This window comes from Onthophagus taurus, chromosome 3 (genome assembly GCF_036711975.1).
Source record: "Onthophagus taurus isolate NC chromosome 3, IU_Otau_3.0, whole genome shotgun sequence".
Taxonomy (NCBI): Eukaryota; Metazoa; Arthropoda; class Insecta; order Coleoptera; family Scarabaeidae; genus Onthophagus; species Onthophagus taurus.
This window is the reverse complement of record NC_091968.1, coordinates 19,221,616-19,243,954: the sequence shown is the minus strand read 5'-3', so window position 1 is coordinate 19,243,954 and position 22,339 is coordinate 19,221,616. Positions and strand designations below refer to the sequence as shown.

General features: G+C 29.7%; 2 protein-coding genes across 2 annotated transcripts; one reads left to right on the top strand and one right to left on the bottom strand.

Annotated features, from left to right (window-relative positions):
* Positions 1-2,381: 2,381 nt before the first annotated feature.
* On the top strand, positions 2,382-3,777 carry LOC111417235 (uncharacterized). The gene is made up of 2 exons (XM_023049456.2): positions 2,382-3,042; positions 3,266-3,777. The coding sequence occupies exons 1-2, from the start codon at positions 2,700-2,702 to the stop codon at positions 3,625-3,627; spliced, it is 705 nt and encodes a 234-aa protein (XP_022905224.1). The 5' UTR covers positions 2,382-2,699; the 3' UTR covers positions 3,628-3,777.
* LOC111419018 (putative nuclease HARBI1) lies at positions 3,757-4,716 on the bottom strand. Its single transcript, XM_023051757.2, has one exon. The coding sequence runs from the start codon at positions 4,714-4,716 to the stop codon at positions 3,757-3,759; it is 960 nt and encodes a 319-aa protein (XP_022907525.2).
* Positions 4,717-22,339: the final 17,623 nt, after the last annotated feature.

Below are 22,339 nucleotides of genomic sequence, written 5' to 3'. Positions count from 1 at the left end.
TACCGCGATTCTTACAAACATGTTTAATGATTTGTACTACTTTTCCAGGATCTATAAATTTCATCTTTGGAATTAATTGGTTGAAGAGCTGTGGAATTTTTAATATTTTTTCTATTTATGAATTTATTGTATATAGAATCAAAATGTCCGGGTGTGAAGCCGTTATTTATGCCAATTAATTTTATTATATTTAATTCTTTATTTTTATTTTCTGCTCACATAGGAGTATTAAACCACCTGTAGAAATAGGCTCTAATAGCTGCAGTCTTATGAGTTAGGCAATGGAAAGAATTAGCTGGGATGATGCTATCAGTTTGTGTTGGTTTTCTGTAGATTTCAAAATCTATTGAATTATTGTTATTTATCAATGTTAAATCTAAGAAATTAAGTTTGTTATTTTGTTCTATTTCTATTGTAATGTTAATGTTGCTGTGTAAGTTATTAATGAGTGGAAATCCTCAACCAAATTTAAACCATCTTTGATGTCAAGTAAATTATGTTGAAGGTGGTTAAGAAATATTTCTGCTAAAAGGCTACTTAGAGGAGAACCCATCGGTGGTAGTCCTTCATTATATTTGTAGAATTTATTGTTGAACTGGCAAAAATTTTGTTCTGTGCAGATTTTTAAAAGGTTATGGACATGTAGATAAAGCATTTTCAACACCTATGCTATCAATCAATAAATCTTTGGTTATATCTAATGTGTCTTTAATGGGTACGTTGCTGTATAAGTTGGTAATATCAAAAGAGATCAAAGTGAAATTTCGTGGATATTTTAAATTTTAAAAGGTGTCGATCAAATCGTAATTGTGTAGTCTGCTTTAAATTGGATAGTGTTTCTGAAATATTTATGAATTTAGCGATGTTATATGTGCTAGAATTAACAGATGATATAATAGGCCTGATAGGAAAATTATTTTTATGCAGTTTTATTAAGGAATAAACTGGCACTTTCGGGTTCATAGGAAGGAATGAATAAGTTGGATAATTATTTTTCTTCAAGAAATCTATACTATTTTTTACAACTGTTTTGACTTTATTATGAAAACTGTGAGTGGGGTTTCTTTTTATTTCAACGAAGATAATTTGTATTTAAGATATAATTTGTTCCTCTTCTTTGATTCTTTTAATATTGTTTTTATTGGGTATTTGTCCCTTTTTTCGCTCTTCTGTTTTGAGGATCTCTATAAATTCTTTTCTTAATGAGTCTTCTTCCTGTGTGCCTGTAATCATGTCTTGGATGTCTATGGTAGGTTCAGGAACATGGGTGTGGGTGTATATTTATGTCCTTTATTATTTTTTTGCCATAGTTGCCATATTAATTATTTATCTTAATTCCATACATACATTACCGGTTAGGTCTTTTTGAAAACATCGCCTCTGGCGATAAATTGACCTTTTGTCAACCTTGTGTTAATTTTATAGAATAATGTATATTTTTCTATTATTGTAAATCTTGGTGGCAATAAACTTATCATTATTAAATCCCGTGTGATGATAATAATAATGACATATAACTCTTAATAATCGAGTACATCATTTATGAGTTATACCCACGAAAAAATAGATAATTTTTGTGTTATTTTCATATACTTTCGCTGTATTACATTCATAATTGATTTTTTCTCGGGCATTTCCACTTTTATATTGGCCACGAATTAACTAAATTATAGGTATTTAATCCGTATATCCTTTCTAAATTTATTCCAAGCAGACGAAACATTAGCATAAATTACTTTGTAAGGAACGGAATACATATTAATAACCGAAAATTACGTACACGTGATATTATTTTATAAACACCGAAGCCGGTTGCGGTTTTGATTTTTAAATTGGTAAGCAGCTGTCGCTCCTGGTTTGTTGTAAATGAACGTCATGGACAATGAACGGTGATTTTGGGCAAAATATCCATTGTTGTAATCCCGCGACGACAACTGTTCAACAACGATTTTGCACTCGGATATAATGAGCCGTGAATATGGTTCATTACGGTTACTACGTACTAATGAACTATTCAATAATGTTAATAATAATTACGTGCTAATCAGATCATGATGGGACAATACCAGATTACGTCGACGTAAATGTAATGCTCGTAATAATTACCATCATGTAGGTAATTTCGTTCTCAAATTATTTTAATTTATAACATACTGTTTTGGAGTTTATTTGAAATGAATATTTCGAAATTTTGTGAAAAATTGTCTCTTCGAATAAATATTACGTATTTACGATCTTAGGGGCCTTGTCACTTTCCTTACAGCGAAGTTTCTTACCTAAATAAGTCGAGATATCCATGCTTCTCCACTTCTTCTAAGACTAGGAGCACTCAAGAACTATCCAAAGTGTTTGAGATATTGTGTAGTCCTGGGGACATAATGGGTGGTATGAATAAAAAGCGAGCAAATGCTCTTAAGTATAAGCAACAGCTATAAGCTTATGCTGAAAGTAAAAGGTCCGAGTATAAGCATTTGCTCCGATTTGTATGAATAATGATTTGCTTTTACTTATGAGCATCTGCTTAGATCAAATGAGGATTTGCTCGTCTAACTCGTCGTGACTTGTATAAATCGGTGCCGCAGTTGTTATACTTACGCTCTTAGTATTTGATGTTTGTGTTTATTTACCTAACCTAACATACTGAATTATACCCTTAGAAGTTTAATGCTTTGTATAAACCAGTAATTTGTAAGACAACAATGTCGGCAGAAGAAAATGGTGACGATGTATCAAGCAACAATTTGCTAGTAGCATTGCAGTTGCAAAAAAGGCCGGAAATTCTATGGAAAACACAAATTCCGCAGAAAAAAACATTGAAAGATGAAGCCTTGAGGCAATCAGTTCTTGAGCTAGAACGTCAATTGGGAAAACCATTAACCTCTTCTCAATTGATGAAAAAAGTAAACAATATGAAAACGAGGCTAAAAAGCAAAGTGGACAAAAACAAAACCGGGAATAAAAAAATCGTTTTATGCCAGTGGGAAAAAATTTTGCACGAATTAATGGATGGAGAGGATAATCCGACTATAAGCAAAATTCCTGGTAAGTATGTATTTTATTTAACCTGTTTATATTATACAAATATATGTATCGCGTATATATTCATAAAACTTTGTTAAAGTTAATTCTTTACATAACTTACCTAACTAGATGTATAAAAAATGGCTCTTTGAAACACTAAAAATTTGTACAAAATATGAAATAGGTAGTTATTTTCATTCATAATTTTAAACTAATGGCTAAATATGTTCCGTTTTTATTATAGGAGCAAAAAGTATTGGACCTCCTACCACCAAAATAAACAAAAACAACGAAGATTTATCATCTTCTATATTGCTTGAGTCTGAGCAGACGGATGAATTTAGGCCCCAAATAGCTTCCCTTGTGCCACCTCGACCTACAAAACATCAAACGAAGAAGAATTTAGAAACATATGAAACAGAAGAAACTTCCAAACTCACTACTCAGGAATTGCAACGATTGGTACTTATCGAACAATTGGAGACCACTCGTGTTCAAAGGCAGTATTATCGAGAAATGATGCAAAAATCCAATACCGGTCGCTCTTATTATGAGCCTGATGGAAACGAAAACGATAATGATGTACCTAGGTACGCAGTGCTTTAAAGAAATAATAAATTTGGTTTAGATAGATACTTTGGTACTAACAATATGATATGATTCCATGCAAAGATTACATTTACAAAACATGTTTTTTGTTAAGGGATATTTGTTATTTTTATAAAATGATTTTTCTTAAGGGCTATTGTAGGAAAAAGACTCTTCTTCTAATTCATATTCTTCGCCGTTATTGAGATTTTCTTCATCATCATCATCTGGAAAATCTGCATCTCCTAAATATTTGGCAATGTTGTGTAGTACAATGCAACAAACAATAACGGAAGGGACTCTTTCCAATTTAACACGGCACATATATTTTAGAATTGGAAATCTTCGCTTAAGTTGGCCGAAACATCTTTCGATAATCACCCTTTCTTTCTTAAACAATCTGTTGTAAGTTCTTTCAGATTCGTTATTTGGGTTCCGAAATGGTGTCATTAGCCACGGTTCCAAACCATAACCGTCATCTCCTAATAATATTGCACCAGGGAATTGTTGCATAATCAAACGTGTTTCAGAATTTCTCCAAATTCTAGCGTCATGCACAGAACCCGGCCAACTTGCATCAACACTAGTAAAGATTTCTTTGGAGTTGCACGTTGCTTGCACATTTAAAGTCGCCAACCCCTTTCTGTTGATGTATTCATCACCGTGATGGATAGGTTTCAATATTTGAACGTGTGTGCAATCAATTACGCCTATCGCACATGGAAATTGAAATGTCTCCTGCCACCTCTCCTGTACTTCGTTTACTTGGTTCAACGTTGACGGAAATTTGATCCATAAAGGAGCTTTTTCGAGTATTTTGTTAATCACGAACGTAATTGTTTTTGATACTGTCGACTGATGAATTCCCAATTCTTCAGCAACGCCAGTTTGGAAACCAGGATTGGCCATATACCGTAAAAATATCTTAATTTTAAGGTCCGACGAAAGAGCACCTCCTCTTCTTTCGTTGTTCTCGCCCATAAAGTGTGTTGCAATGTAATGCAAATTTTCTTCCTCAAACCGGTAAAGTGATTTAAAATCTCGGTTATCAGCTCCTCTTCGTACTTTGTAATGTTTTTCTGCCCGTAAATTAATAAACTCTGCCATTATTACCGACCACTGAAAGGGTGCATCTAGTACTGAACTAGATGCACATTTTATCGAGCATATGCTCAAAATGTGAAGCAAAACCTCCGTTTTATTCATATCAATCGGAGCATATGCTTAAAAGTAAGTAGATGCTCATGCTCAGAGGAAAGTGTTGAGTAAAAGCTTTTACTTACATTTTTATTCATAAAATATGTAGCAAATGCTCGAAATTTTGCGAGTATAAGGTTTTACTCTCCTTTATTCATACCACCCAATGAATGTTCTGGCTTGTTCTTTCCTTCAAGTGCGCGGAAAAAAACATAATCTTTGTTGCATTGTGAAAATGTAGATAGCTAAGGTTATGCCGCATAGTTAGGTTTAGATCTTTAGAGCACTAAAGTACTTTCACAAGATCGTAATCGAATTAATCTCAATACTTGAGCTGCAAAAAAAAAGAGATCGTCAGAATAAAGGTAGATGCTGGAACAGGTTAGGTTGGTGACACCATCAAAAAACTTAGATTTAATCACAAAATCAGGTTTTTTAGTGTGAACAAAACTAAACTAAACGACTGAACAATTTTGATGTATAGTCGATTGAAAGCTTCTAAATAAAGAATGGCTACAATTGGGTAAATCTTTTTATGGATCTGGTGTTTATGGTACATAATAATGGATTTACGTGCAAAAAGTATTTCTCCATCGCTTTTAGTTTTTGAGTTATGATTGATTTAGTTTTCGAAAATCAACAATTTGGTGTTTTTGTCGATTAAAAGTTTCTAAATAAAGAATGATTATAATTGGGTTAAATCTTTTTCTGGATCTAGTGTTTGTGGTCCATAGTAAAGGATTTATGTGAAAAAAGTATTTCTCCATCGCTTTTAGTTTTTGAGTTATGGTTGAGTTCATTTTCGAAAATCTACAATTTTCATGTTTAATTGATTTAAAGCTGCTAAATAAATAATGGTTATAATTGGGTTCAATCTTTTTATGGATCTAGTCTTTATGGTCCATAATAAAGAATTTATGTGTAAGAAGTATTTCAACTTCGCTTTTAATTTTTAAGTTATGATTAAGTTAGTGTCCGAAAATCAACAATTTTAATGTTTAGTCGATCTAAAGCTTCTAAATCAAGAATGGTTATAATTGGGTTAAATCTTTCTATGGATCTAGTCTTTATGGTCCATTATAAAGGATTTATGTATAAAAAGTATTTGTCCATCGCTTTTAGTTTTCGAGTTATGGTTGAGTTAATTTTCGAAAATCTACAATTTTCATGTATAATGGATTTAAAACTGCTAAATAAATAATGGTTATAATTGGGTTCAATCTTTTTATGGATCTAGTCTTTATGGCCCATAATAGAGAATTTATGTTTAAAAAGTATTTCAACATCGCTTTTAGTTTCTGAGTTATGATTAAGTTAGTCTCCGAAAATCAACAATTTTGATGTTTAGTCGATTTAAAGCTTCTAAATCAAGAATGGTTATAATTGGGTTAAATCTTTTTATGGATCTAGTCGTAATGGTCCATTATAAAGGATTTATGTATAAAAAGTATTTCTCCAACGCTTTTAGTTTTTAAGTTATGGTTGAGTTAATTTTCGAAAATCTACAATTTTTATGTTTAATGGATTTAAAGCTGCTAAAGAAACAATGGTTATAATTGGGTTCAATCTTTTTATGGATCTAGTCTTTATGGTCCATAATAAAGAATTTATGTGTAAAAAGTATTTCAACATCGCTTTTAGTTTTTGAGTTATGATTAAGTTAGTCTCCGAAAATCAACAATTTTTATGTTTAGTCGATTTAAAGCTTCTAAATGAAGAATGGTTATAATTGGGTTAAATCTTTTTATGGATCTAGTCTTTATGGCCCATTACAAAGGATTTATGTATAAAAAGTATTTCTCTATCGCTTTTAGTTTTTGAGTTATGGTTGAGTTAATTTTCGAAAATCTACAATTTTCATGTATAATGGATTTAAAGCTGCTAAATAAATAATGGTTATAATTGGGTTCAATCTTTTTATGGATCTAGTCTTTATGGTTCATTATTAAGGATTTATGTGTAAAAAGCGTTTCTTCATCACTTTTAGTTTTTGAGTTATATTTGAGTTAATTTTCGAAAATCATCAATTTTGATATTTAGTCGATTTAAAGCTTCTAAATCAAGAATGGTTATAATTGGGTTAAATCTTTTTATGGATCTAGTCTTTATGGTTCATTATTAAGGATTTATGTGTAAAAAGCGTTTCTTCATCACTTTTAGTTTTTGAGTTATGTTTGAGTTAATTTTCGAAAATCATCAATTTTGATATTTAGTCGATTTAAAGCTTCTAAATCAAGAATGGTTATAATTGGGTTCAATCTTTTCATGGATCAAATCTTTATGGTACATACTAAAGGATTTATGTGTAAAAAGTATTTCTCCATCGTTTTTACTTTTTGAGTTATGGTTGAGTTAGTTTACGAAAATCAACAATTTTGATGTTTAATCGTTTTAATGTTTCTAAATGAAGAATGGTTATAATTGCGTTAACTCTTTTCATGGATCAAGTCTTTATGGTATATAATAAAGGATTTATGTGTAAAAAGTATTACTCCATCGCTTTTAATTTTTGAGTTATGATTGAGTTTACTTTCGAAAATCAATTTTGATGTTTAATCAATTTAAACCTTCTAAACAAAGAACGGTTATAATTGGGTTATAATTGGGTATAATTAAAAATTTTTATGGATCTGCTTTTTATGGTCCATTATTAAAGTTTTATGTAAAAAGTTTTTCTCCATCGTTTTTAATTTTTGACTTATGATTGAGTTAATTTTCAAAAATCAACAATTTTGATGTTTCGTTGATTTAAACCTTCTAAATAAAGAACGGTTATAATTGGATTAAATCTTTTTATGGATCTAGTTTTTATGGTCCATTATTAAAGTTTTATGTATAAAAAGTATTTCCCCATCGCTTTTAGTTTTTGAGTTATGATTGAGTTAATTTTCGAAAATCAACAATTTAATGGTGGTTTAATAAACTTTTAATTGACTAAAAGTTTCTAAATAAAGAATGATTATAATTGGGTTAAATCTTTTTATGGATCTAGTCGTTATGGTTCATTATTAACTTCATTATTCGTAATTGATATCAAAATTTTTCGCATCTGTATTCTATAGTACATCCATAGACAACATGTTAAAATAATTTTTTCATCTAGAGCATTACCCAACTGTTTCCACTTGGATTCAAATTTCACTCTAAATTAATACAGCACTTCAATTTTTGCCTTGACTTGAATTTGCATCCTTAATTAACACCCTTAATAAGTTTCTGCATTTTTTATCTTTCGACAATTCGATTGAATAACAAATTGAGGATAGTTTATCTTGACCGGCTGAGAGTATGGAGCCGAGGTCACTTTCGACCGAGACTATACCTTCATAACCTTTAAGAGTCTCGATAGTAGCGCCTCGGCCGCAAGCGACCTTGGCTACAGTACATCCTTATCGACAAAAATATATCTTCGTTGAAGTTATAGTTGTTTATATAACAAGGTCAGGGTTGTTTTATCTTCACTGACTGAAAGAATGAAATTAAAATAACAAAATAAGTTAAAAAAATTATATATTCATTTCTTTTCTCCTAAATACAAAGATAAGTTGTCACCAATTTTACTTCTCTAAGAAATTTGGAAAGTGTTTTCCGGCCTCCTTTTAACTTAACGTACTTTAAGGAAGTTTAATTAAAGACCCGTTTTATTTCTTGAACCTTAACTCCAACACTATAGAGGTAGCTCTTATACCACCACACCGCGAAATCGGCGTGGCCACTTTCTTTAAACTTTTAAATACGAAAAGTTGTCTAAACCGGTTTTGAGGGAGAACCGCCCTTTTACTGTAACCAACTTTAACCTTTGACGCCGTTTTCAAAGTTTTTTCATCCATAACTAAACACAAAGAGAGAGAAAAAACTTTATTCCTTTAAAGTCTTTATAGAGTTACGATTTTTAATAGTTAATCAAGCATTTGCTTAATTACCAAGGTTTATTCCATATCTCTTCTAATTTCAACATTCCTATTCGTAACCATATACCAAGAACAACTCCATTTCTGCTAATTCACGATGCATACGTGATGACGACGTACAAAGACGTCTCTTCGACCTCGCGTTCTACAGAAGTGTATACTGTTGTCTTGAATATGCATCTTTGCATAATGTGTTTAATGTAAACGAATACGTTTCATCGGTTTTCATGTTACTCTTAATCAACAATTTTTATTCGTACTATAAATTGAGAATTATTAGAGTTAATAATAATGTTTTTGATTTATTAGATTAAATAATCTTAGTGATTTAATATGGTTTAACTTCAAAGTAGTTCGAATTTCATATATATCATGTTGCGTTCTGCAACAAACCAAGAGTTTGGTTCGCATGACTCAATTGTAGGAATGTTAACGTTTGCGGTTTGTATGATAACGTTTCGATTATTAAACGACCGTTAAACACGCATGAGAAACGCACCAGATCAAGCAAATATTTAATTCGAATCACAAAAATTATCTGTCTCGGTTTATTTTGTTGTGGCGATGATAATTTATGAATTTAAATCGGGATTTTAAATAATCTTCGTTCGTTGTTAAATTTATATTCCAATAAATCTTATTAAATAATCTTAACGACGATTTTATTTTCTCGATTTTCTATTGGAATTAATAATCACCATAAATGGCTTAATGTCCATCAAGCAAATATATTCTTACTTATCTCTTTGAAACGCAGCAAATTTACATGAAATAAACGAATCTTTTTAACGTATTGTTGGGAACTCAGCTAATTTATTAACGTGAGTTCAAGCTTGTGGGATTATGCAAATTAAAGAGACTGATATAGATGGTATCTCGTTATACTAATAGATTTATATAATGCACTTTGCAGTCATACCAAATATGCTAAGGAAAATGTATCTGTGTTTATCCCTTTGGCGTTAACGATTATTTACTTTTTTAATATCTCTAAAACGGTAAAAGGTATTATGAAAATCGTTAATTGCAAAGCTTCTAATTGGTATTATAAATGCTGATAATATCATAAGAATTTATTAAAACTATGATTTGTTATGATTTTTTGAGTTTGATTAAAAATAATTGTTAATCCCAAAAACGAGATTATGTTTAAAAATTAATATCTCAAAGACTAAAAGATATTTTGAAAATTTGTTTCTCTCGTTGGAAAGATTATAATTTGTATTACAACTGCTGATAATATCATAAGAATTTATTAAAACTACGATTTGATATGGTTTTTTGAGTTTGATTAAAAATAATTGTTAATCCCAAAAAATGGGACTAGGTTTAAAAATTAATATTTCAAAAACTAAAAGATATTTTGAAAATCCGTTGCTTTCTTTGGGAAGCTTATAATTTGTATTACAAGTGCTGATAATATCCTAAGAATTTATTAAAACTACGATTTGTTATGATTTTTTGAGTTTGATTAAAAATAATTGTTAATTCCAAAAACGAGATTATGTTTAAAAATTAATATCTCAAAGACTAAAAGATATTTTGAAAATCCATTTCTTTCTTTGGAAAGCTTATAATTTGTATTACAAGTACTGATAATATCATAAGAATTTATTAAAACTATGATTTGTTATGATTTTTTGAGTTTGATTAAAAATAATTGTTAATCCCAAAAAATGGGACTATGTTTAAAAATTAATATCCCAAAAACTAAAAGATATTTTGATAATCCGTTGCTTTCTTTGGGAAACTTATAATTTGTATTACAAGTGCTGATAATATCATAAGAATTTATTAAAACTACGATTTGTTATGATTTTTTGAGTTTGATTAAAAATAATTGTTAATTCCAAAAACGTGATTATGTTTAAAAATGAATATCTCAAAGACTAAAAGATATTTTGAAAATTTGTTTCTCTCGTTGGAAAAATTATAATTTGTATTACAACTCCTGATAATATCATAAGAATTTATTAAAACTACGATTTGATATGGTTTTTTGAGTTTGATTAAAAATAATTGTTAATCCCAAAAAATGGGACTATGTTTAAAAATTAATATCGCAAAAACCAAAAGATATTTTGAAAATCCGTTGCTTTCTTTGGTAAGCTTATAATTTGTATTACAAGTGCTGATAATATCATAAGAATTTATTAAAACTACGATTTGTTATAATTTTTTGAGTTTGATTAAAAATATTTGTTAATTCCAAAAACGAGATTATGTTTAAAAATTAATATCTCAAAGACTAAAAGACATTTTGAAAATCCATTTCTTTCTTTGGAAAGCTTATAATTTGTATTACAAGTGCTGATAATATCATAAGAATTTATTAAAACTACGATTTGTTATGATTTTTTGAGTTTGATTAAAAATAATTGTTAATTCCATAAACGAGATTATGTTTAAAAATTAATATCTCAAAGACTAAAAGATATTTTGAAAATGCATTTCTTTCTTTGGAAAGCTTATAATTTGTATTACAAGTGCTGATAATATCATAAGAATTTATTAAAACTATGATTTGTTATGATTTTTTGAGTTTGATTAAAAATAATTGTTAATTCCATAAACGAGATTATGTTTAAAAATTAATATCTCAAAGACTAAAAGATATTTTGAAAATGCATTTCTTTCTTTGGAAAGCTTATAATTTGTATTACAAGTGCTGATAATATCATAAGAATTTATTAAAACTACGATTTGTTATGATTTTTTGAGTTTGATTGACAATAATTCTTAGTCAGGAAAAATGAGGCTATTTTTAAAAATTAATATTTCAAAAACTTACCGATATTTTGAAAATCCGTTTCTTTCTTTGGAAAGCTTACAATTTGTATTACAAGTGCTGATAATATCAAAAGAATTTATTAAAACTATGATTTGTTATGATTTTTTGAATTTGATTGAAAATAATTCTTAATCAGGAAAAATGAGGCTATTTTTAAAAATTAATATTTCAAAAACTTACCGATATTTTGAAAATCCATTTTTTTCTTTTTAATGCTTATAAGTTGTATTACAAGTGCTGATAATATCATAAGAATTTATTAAAACTACGATTTGTTATGATTTTTTGAGTTTGATTGAAAATAATTCTAGATCAGGAAAAATGAGGCTATTTTTAAAAATTAATATTTCAAAAACTTACAGATATTTTGAAAATCCGTTGCTTTCTTTGGGAAGCTTATAATTTGTATTACAAGTGCTGATAATATCATAAGAATTTATTAAAACTACGATTTGTTATGATTTTTTGAGTTTGATTAAAAATAATTGTTAATTCCAAAAACGAGATTATGTTTAATAATTAATATCTCAAAGACTAAAAGATATTTTGAAAATCCATTTCTTTCTTTGGAAAGCTTATAATTTGTATTACAAGTGCTGATAATATCATAAGAATTTATTAAAACTATGATTTGTTATGATTTTTTGAGTTTGATTAAAAATAATTGTTAATCCCAAAAAATGGGACTATGTTTAAAAATTAATATCTCAAAAACTAAAAGATATTTTGAAAATCCGTTGCTTTCTTTGGGAAGCTTATAATTTGTATTACAGGTGCTGATAATATCATAAGAATTTATTAAAACTATGATTTGTTATGATTTTTTGAACTTGATTGAAAATAATTCTTAATCAGGAAAAATGAGACTATTTTTAAAAATTAATATTTCAAAAACTTACAGATATTTTGAAAATCCGTTTCTTTCTTTGGAAAGCTTACAATTTGTATTACAAGTGCTGATAATATCATAAGAATTTATTAACACTACTATTTGTTATGATTGTTTGAATTTGATTAAAAATAATTGTTAATCCCAAAAAAGAGAAAAAACCATCACGGATCTTTATAATTTTTCATGATTTTTGACATAATCGAATTTAATTTTGCAACATTCGATTCAAAAATTTTTATTAAAAAACTTATTTATTCTATAATATATCGAGGGCTTCAAGTCAGAAGGGCGTATCAACCAATACTTGAATTTACAGGAAACAAAAAAAAACACTTCAAAATTACAATTTTTTGCAGTTCTTCACAAAAAGTATGGAATATACAATTAGAAAGCTTATTATTAAGACAAGTTAATTAAAATTTTGACATCATGGATATTTTTCTACTAATTGAGCATACGCCTTTCTGTCTTGATATAATGTTTCACAAAAGCTGTAAAAGAAAAAGACGTAAGTTGAATAAGAATATTTATTAACTTTGTTTATAGTAGTTTCACTAACAAAGAAATTAAAGAGATCATTTACAGTGACATAAGTGAAAAAAAACAAAATAGAAAAATTCTAAGTTGGTAGGTGCAAAATTTATTATTTAGAAATTTCTTTTTGTTTTACGGGGCAGTAGTTTTTCTTTGATTGCCTGCAGGGAAATTTCATCATCAGAGTCACTTTGCTCAACAGTGCTCCTTTCTACTGGGAGAGACTCGTAAAAGTGGTGATACTGCTGGGGTATTACAGCATCCACATTTCTTGAAGGTTCACAAACTTTTTCTTATTTAAAGGTATACGAGAACTATACAGAGGATTAACATTGCTGTTACAAATTTTTCTTGCTATTCTTCCTTTTCGTGTAATATTTGCACTTTGGAATTCATCCCAATATTCATTTTTGTATTGAAAGTAGTTGCTTCTTCCTTTTTCAAATCTCAGCCATTTAACTACCTTCCAGTTGACATTTCCACCTGCCTCACTCCTTTTAGAATTTACCATTACTTTATTCTTCAATTCTTTATAATTTAAAAAGTCGCTATACTCCATCACCTGTACGTTGTACGGTTTTTTTCTATTCGCCAGACGTACGACATTAACACAGTGATTGGGCCAGTAGATTTTAGTATACTCTGAAGCACGTTCTATAGTGGCATGCATGGAATCACACTCCATGTGAGTATGCCTTGGTTCTAAAAATTTCAAATCGATGATTTGGAGGCTGGTGTGTTTTACAGCTTCTAGGAGCATGCATGCCACTTTGGAATTCCGATTCTGTCCAGGGCAACAATCAGAATGAAGAACTAAATGACGTGTTTCTTTTGGAAGAGACTGTATAAATTTCGAAAGGCATGTGGCTCCTCTATTTCCCTCGTATTTGGGCCAAACAAAGCAATGACCTTGCTGTTTTGCTGTTTCGTATATCGTGAAGTTAAATGTTGCTAACTTCCGTTTATAAAAAACTGGTTTAGCAAATAATAGTGGAGAGTACAAGACAGCTTCAAGATCAAAATTGGCAGAAATATAGCTAGGGTCTTCTTTTGCCTTTAAAGCGTCGCTTTCCTTTTCTTCCAATGCAACTATTTTTCTACGAACATGAAGCTGATACTCAATTAATTTCTCAGCAGGTCGTTCATTTGCAGGTATTTGCTCGAAGTGATGACACCAACATTAATCTTTTTTAGGAACGTGAAATCCTATATATTTTTTATTATTAGTTCTCTATACGATGTTGCAGAAATAGGTTTTTGGTTCATTTCTGTACATTTCTTTTTGTAGAGTGAATACATTCTTTCTTTATTTAAAATTGATTCTACATAATTTTTTTAGTATCTCTCCTACACCAATGTGCTGGCACACGGGGGAAAGAATCGATGTGATTCTCTGCGAATTTAATTGTTGCTTCTGTATGCTTAACCCCTGGACGGTGCTTACCACGATTATCAGGAGAAGGAATATCAACAACATTGCGACTTGCTTTTTCTAAAGCTGTTCTCATCATCTTTTCAGAAATATCCAACGTTTGTAAAAAGAAGTTCTTGCAGACCTGAGTTTTTTTTTCCTTCAAATTTCAGGAAGTACATAACAGAAAAATGCCTTCTTGAATTCTGTGTACGACTTCTGACAGATTTTTGACGGATCACATTACTTGCAATGAAATCGCGCTGCCTATTCAAATCGCCAAGTTGTCAGAAAGCAGAACAAATTTGTGATTTACCTTCATTGGGAATCGCAAGGTGACATTTGCGTAAACAGGGACACTCAATTCCTATATTTCTTGATTTAAGTTCTAGCCTAATTTTTTTTGAAGTTGTTGTGTAAGAAACTCCTAAGTTTCTTTTTTTGTTTCCTCGCAGTTTTTATCCAAGTATTTGGGTCGCCACGTTTCGCTCTCACTCTCTTCTGTTGCAAATCTAATTTATTAGTATCTACAGTATTTCTTTCGGTATCTGCTACTACTGGTGTTGTAACCTTAACTTGTTCAATTACTATACCGTCATCGTTCGAAGACGAACTGGGTTTATAAGCAGGGTCAGCATCCGAATCATAATAATATTTTTCGTCTTCTTGCTCTATTAAATCAATTTCATTTATGTCTAGTGTAGCATAAGAACAGGATGGCTGTCCTAGAGTAATAATAATTAGGTATATAAATCAAGAATAACATCAGGTATACATTCATTGTTACTCACAATTTTCTTCAGGAAGTTTTAACATGTGCACTATGTATTCAGACCTAGATTTTCCACCGTACATAGTTGATTATTTATTTATTGCTTATTATCAAAATCTACTGGCACTTGACTCTTAACTATAAACACACTAAACTGTCACGAATTCACATGTGTTTATGACAGAAAGTGAGGTTAGGTTGATGATAAACACAAATACGCCTCTCTGACTAGATTCTTAGTACATATTTGGTTTATACGCCTAGCTAATTTTTGCACAAGCATACAAAGTGGTCACTCAAATCATACGCCTCACTATCCTGACGTGAGAATGATAATAACCCGTTTATATGTCCAGTTGCTCAAATTTGCACAAAATGGTTGATACGCGCCTCTGACTTGAAGCCCTCGATATTATATCCATGAAAATGTAATGTTTCAGCTTTAATTCAAAATATTAATCGTTCTTTAACTCCCAAAAATAAATGGTCTTTCCGCCTTTACAAAAGTATTTATATATAACATTCGTGTATATAACATAAATAATGAATAACAATTGTAATTGTGTATACATAGTTGTAATTAATACATATAACATCATTCATCTTCGTCCATTTCCGTCATAATTGCTTCGTATACTGTCCAGTGTCTACTGTTGGTATCTCTTTCTGTTCTTTTTAAACACATTTTGTCCAATGTCAGCCTGTTGTATTTATTATTAATAAATTTCTTATTCAATTCTTCGTGTCTTAGTCTTATTGGTTTTATATTTGTTCTAACGTATAGGTCTTCATTGCTTATATTGTGCAGAGGATTTTTCGGATTTTGCTTATTATTGTTGTGCATCTCTTTTCTGCTTTTTCGATATCCCTGGTCTTATTTCTCAGAATGTGTCCATTGTCTAATACGGGTCTGCATATGGCTTTGTAGATCTTCATTGCAGTGTTGGTGTGAATTCCTTCATTTCTGTAGGTCAGTTCTTCATCTCTTTAGTTTTATAATGTTTGGATAAGTTTAAGCCATTATCCAAAATTATACTAGGGTATTTAACCAAAGCAGATGGATTGATGTAAAAGTTGCCAGCATTCACTTTTGGAGGTTTATCGCAAATACGGTGGTTTGGAATTAGGACTTGAAATGTTGCTGGATTGGGTGTAAGTCTCCATTTATGTAACCACCCCAACACCTGGTTGTAAGGATCTTGTATGTTTGCTGTGGCTTTGTCCAAAGTGTTGCTATGTGAGATGAGTTTCGTGTCGTCTGCATATTGCAAGATGTACAGCTCAGGGTGAAGTTGTTCGGATCTTCTGCGTAAATCTCGTAACAGATATATTGTATAAGGTGAGAGACAGGAGGGAACGATGAAGGACGCCTTGTTTAGGTGAAAAAAAGGAATGAAAATGTATCGTCAATACTTATTTGAGGTGTTTTGTTTGTTAAAAATTTCTTTTAACACTTATTTTTTCAAGTTTGAACAGTATATCGATATAATCGATTTTGGGATTTTTGATTGGAAGTCAAAAATCGCTATTCTAACTGCGATTTATTAGGAGTTTTTGAATTTGATTAAAAATCTGTTCTTTAACTTTACTCAACTTAATTTTTCAACATAATTTCTTATAAAGATTTAAGAGGAACGAAAAAAATAAATAACAACGTGCAATGTTTATTACAGAAAACGAGCCCTTTCAAAGGTGGTAGTTACACTTGGTAGTTGCAAAGTCTTAAACTTAACGTTGAGTAAAGTAGTGGCTACGTAATAACTACCACGAAGAAACTCGTTCTTTTTTTTAACTGGCCCTTTAGCTTGAACAAGAGGCGATTTGTTAGAAGTGTACCGCGCTATATTGGCCCCATAAATACAGCCATAAACCTTTCCCATTTTAACTGTACATAAATTACTGGTCCGAACCGGGTATAGGAGGCAAGTAGTTTGCCTCGAAAACTCGACCTCCCCTTTCAGAAAATACCTCTTCTCTGTCGACACCCGGTTATGTATTTCCAAAAATCTTTTATTAAAAGTGATAAGTTAACCTAAACTGCGCAAAGTTGACAGGTTTACGTTGAACTTTCCTCCCAATTTGCTAATTATATTACTGACACCGAAACATTTTATTTTCGATACTTTTCGTTTTGTTATTTTTATACTGAAAAGATTTTGATCTTATAGTTTCAAGTTGAATGGATCGTTGGAGTTTCCAACCAACCGGCCAACAAAAGGGGGCTTATTGAAGCGAGCCGAACCGAGAGCTTGACCAGATTTTGTTTTTCCGATTGGGAAACGAGAAGGGTGGATCTCGTCGTAGGGGGTTTGTCCTTGACAGGAGAATTTATAGGAGTAGGTATTAATTGCCCTGGTGACAGGAACGAAAGATTTGTAAGCTGACCGTTTCAACAAGATTTCTATTTCCTCTATTTAACTAGTTTAAAACTTAAAAAAATCACTTACTTCACACGAGTTGTAAAATATGCGTGTAGCTATTTTAAATTCCCAAACGTAACCGGATATTTCACTTTCAACCCCTCAAATATATAAAAAGATATAAAAAAATATAAAAAGCGAGCAAAGTGCAGCGAAAAAAATCGGATTTCTCTCTCAAACCCTTAATGTTAAAGGGGAAAAACGATAAAAGAAAAAAATAAACCCACAAAAAATTCCCTTCCCTTTCTCTGCGTCTGGTTTCCTGCTGCTTAAGTTTTTTTTACCCTCGTAGTACACGTGGAATGCAACGAAATGGTGTATAGGGAAAGGAAACCCATCCCTTATTTTTGAGGGTATTTCATGTCGACTGCCCGTTCGGAAACCAATAACAATTCGAGAACGTGATGGGAATTACAAGTTATGAGTTTTTATCCTTTTTCTAAACTTGCAGAGTTGGGATTATATCAAAAATTATAAAGATTTAATAAAGACTTATATTTTGAATTAAAGCTGAAACATTGTATTTTGTGACTATAATATAGAATAAATAGGCTTGATGATAAAAATTTCAAAAAAAACTTATAAAGTTAAAGTACGACTTATATCTTGAATTAAAGCTGAAACATTGTATTTTGTGAATATGACGTAGAATAAATAGGTTTCATGATAAAAATTTCGAGAAAAACATTTTTGAAGCTAAATTTGCAAAATTGAGGTTGTGTAAAAAATTATAAAGATTTAAAAAAATCGCTGTGATCTTATTTTTGAGAGTTAAAGAACTACTTATATCATGAATTAAAGCTGAAACATTGTATTTTAGGAATGTGACATAGAATAAATAGGTTTGATGATAAAAATTTCGAGAAAAACATTTTTGAATCTAAACTTGCAAAATTGAGATTGTGTCAAAAATTATAGAGAACTAAAAAAATCGTACTAATCTTATTAATAGGAGTTTGAGAACGACTTATATCTTGAAATAAAGTTGAAGCGTTGTATTTTGTGAATATGACATAGAATAAATAGGTTTGATGATAAAAATTTCGAGAAAAACATTTTTGAACCTAAACTTGCAAAATTGAGGTTGTGTCAAAAATTATAAAGAATTAAAAAAAACATTGTGATCTTATTTATGGGAGTTAAAGTACGACTTATATCTTGAATTAAAGCTGAAACATTGTATTTTGTGAATGTGACATAGAATAAATAGGTTTCATGACAAAAATTTCGAGAAAAACATTTTTGAATCTAAACTTGCAAGATTGAGATTGTGACAAAAATTATAGAGTACTAAAAAAATCGTACTAATCTTATTAATAGGAGTTTGAGAACGACTTATATCTTGAAATAAAGTTGAAGCGTTGTATTTTGTGAATATGACATAGAATAAATAGGTTTGATGATAAAAATTTCGAGAAAAACATTTTTGAACCTAAACTTGCAAAATTGAGGTTGTATCAAAAATTATAAAGAATTAAAAAAAACATTGTGATCTTATTTATGGGAGTTAAAGTACGACTTATATCTTGAATTAAAGCTGAAACATTGTATTTTATGAATATGACGTAGAATAAATAGGTTTCATGATAAAAATTTCGAGAAAAACATTTTTGAATCTAAACTTGCAAAATTGAGATTGTGTCAAAAATTATAGAGAACTAAAAAAATCGTACTAATCTTATTAATAGGAGTTTGAGAACGACTTATATCTTGAAATAAAGTTGAAGCGTTGTATTTTGTGAATATGACATAGAATAAATAGGTTTGATGATAAAAATTTTGAGAAAAACATTTTCGAATCTAAACTTGCAAAATTGGGATTATGTCAAAAATTATAAAGAATTTAAAAAAATGTTTGTTGTCTTATTTATGGGAGTTAAAGAACGACTTATATCTTGAATTAAAGCTGAAACATTGTATTTTGTGAATATGACGTAGAATAAATAGGTTTCATGATAAAAATTTCGAGAAAAACATTTTTGAATCTAAACTTGCAAAATTGAGGTTGTGTAAAAAATTATAAAGATTTAAAAAAATCGCTGTGATCTTATTTTCGAGAGTTAAAGAACTACTTATATCTTGAATTAAAGCTGAAACATTGTGTTTTATGAATATCGCATAGAATAAATAGGTTTGATGATACAAATTTCGAGAGAAACATTTTTGAATCTAAACTTGCAAAATTTAGGTTGTGTCAAAAATTATAAAGAATTAAAAAAGTCGTTGTGATCTTATTTTTGGGAGTTAAAGAGCGACTTGTATCTTGAATTAAAGCTGAAACATTGTGTTTTGTGAATATGACATAGAATAAATAGGTTTGATGATAAAAATTTCGAGAAAAACATTTTTGAATCTAAACTTGCAAAATTGAGATTGTTTCAAAAATTATAAAAAATTAATAAAATCGTTGTGATCTTATTTATGGGGGTTAAGGAACGAGTTATATCTTGAATTAAAGCTGAAGAAACATTGTATTTTGTGAATATGACATAGAATAAATGGGTTTGGTAATAAAAATCTCGAGAGACATTTTTGAATGTAAACTTTCCAAATTGAGATTGTGTCAGAAATTATAAAGATTTAATGAAATCGTTCTGATCTTATTTATGGAAGTTAAAAAACGACTTATATCTTGAATTAAAGCTGAAACATTGTGTTTTGTGAATATGACATAGAATAAATAGGGTTGAACAGAAAAATATCGAGAAAAACATTTTTGAACTAAACTTACAAAATTGAGATTGTATCAAAAATTATAAACAATTAAAAAAATCGTTGTGATCTTATTTTTGGGAGTTAAAGAACGACTTACATATTGCATTAAAGCTGAAACATTGTGTTTGGCGAATATGACATAGAATAAATAGGTTTGATGATAAAAACATTTTTGAACCTAAACTTGCAAAATTGAGGTTGTGTCAAAAATTACAAAGAATTAAAAAAATTGCTGTAATCTTATTTTTGTAAGTTTATAAGCTACTTATATCTTGAATTAAAGCTGAAAGATTGTGTTTTATAAATATGACATAAAATAAATATTTTGCAAAATTGGGTTCAATTATATTATACGTTTTAGGTGTTAGTTATCAACGTTTTTTGTTTGAATCGTTTTTCTGCATCTATTTCAATTATTTTGATTTATTAATAAATCTTTATACCGAAAGCGTTAAATTTGGAAATTTTAACTATACCATTTTGTACTGTAACAATGTATGATAAGGTTAAATTGTTTACGTAGGATGTTGTTCGGGTTAATAAATTATGTTTTTTGTATAAATTGTATAATAATTTTTGGTGTTGATTGTCAATGTTTTTTGTTTGAAACGTTTTTTCCATCTATTTTACTTCTGTTGTTCAATTAATAAATTTAATCCAAAAAGCGACAAATGTATGATAAGATTAAATTGTTTACATAGAATGTTGTTCGAGTTAATAAGCAATATTTTTCTCCAATTCCATTCATTTCTGAGTTATAATCAAATTTGTTCCGAAAAGGTAAAATACATGATTATAAATTTAATCACTAAAGCGACAAATTTGGAAATTTAAACGTTTACGTCTTATACCTTGACAACAATGTTTGATAAATTCAAATTGTTTACGTAGGATGTTGTTCGTGTTAATAAGCTATGCTTTTTGTACAAAATGTTTTTTTCTAATTCCATTTATTTTTGAGTTATAACCAAATTTGTTATCAAATCCGTTCAATTAATTTTCAAACATTATAACTTACAAATTCGGAAATAGTAGCGATGCGATTAAAATGAATATGCTACACGTTTTTGGTGTTAATTATCAACGTTTTTGTTTGAAAAGTTTTTCTCCATCCATTTTAATTCTTTTGATTATATCATAATTTTGATTTAATATCTTATACGTTGATAACAATGTTTAATAAGGTCAAAATGTTTATGTAGAATGTGTTTCGGATTAATAATCTATTTTGGCGATAATTGATTCAATGTTCATCATGCGTTGTAAATGACAAATAAAGCCTCCTTGGGAATGATGAAAACAATTTTTTAAAAAAACAAGATCGTTTCCAAATTTCACCTTGTTTGTCAGATGGTCAATTTTATGCTCCGTAAAGAATTGACGGCAACTAAACAAAATTAAATTTATGTATAACAATTTTCTTGCTTTAATTTTATGTTTCTAGTCGTACCTGATGAAGAGATTTTGAATGTCCAAACATGTTGCGCTGATCTTGTAATAAAAAATAATTTTTTTCATCGTTCCCAAGGAGTCTTTATTTGTCACTTAATAATCTATGGTTCTTGTATAAAATGTTTTTCTCAATTACATTTAGAGAGGGAAAATAATATTATTCAGCTATCGACCGTTATAGGGTTTTTCCGCTTACATTAATTATACAATAACAGTACATTATGTTGAGTTCTTCGTATAATGTTTTAGGTCTTTCTTTGTTCATTCGAGTCTTGCACATCTGATGTAGGATGTCTTGCTCGACATTTTTGGAGAATTTTTCTTTCAGTATTTTATGCCTCGCTGAAATTGGGTTTATTTCAGTTCTTGAATCTTCATTGTTTATGTTGTGGTGTGGATTCTTCGGGTGTGTAATTTTTGTCAGAATTCGTAAACATTTTTTTTCTGATTTCCTGATTACTTCCTTTGTGGACTCCGGAGAACATATAGTTGTGAGATGTCCATAGTTGAGGAGTGGTCGGCATATACTTTTATAAATCTATGTCGCCGATTTTACAAAAATACCCCTGTCTTTGTAGGTCAATGATCTAAAATGTTTCGCTCGTCTTGTTATCTCTGTTTGTATTTTTTTGTAG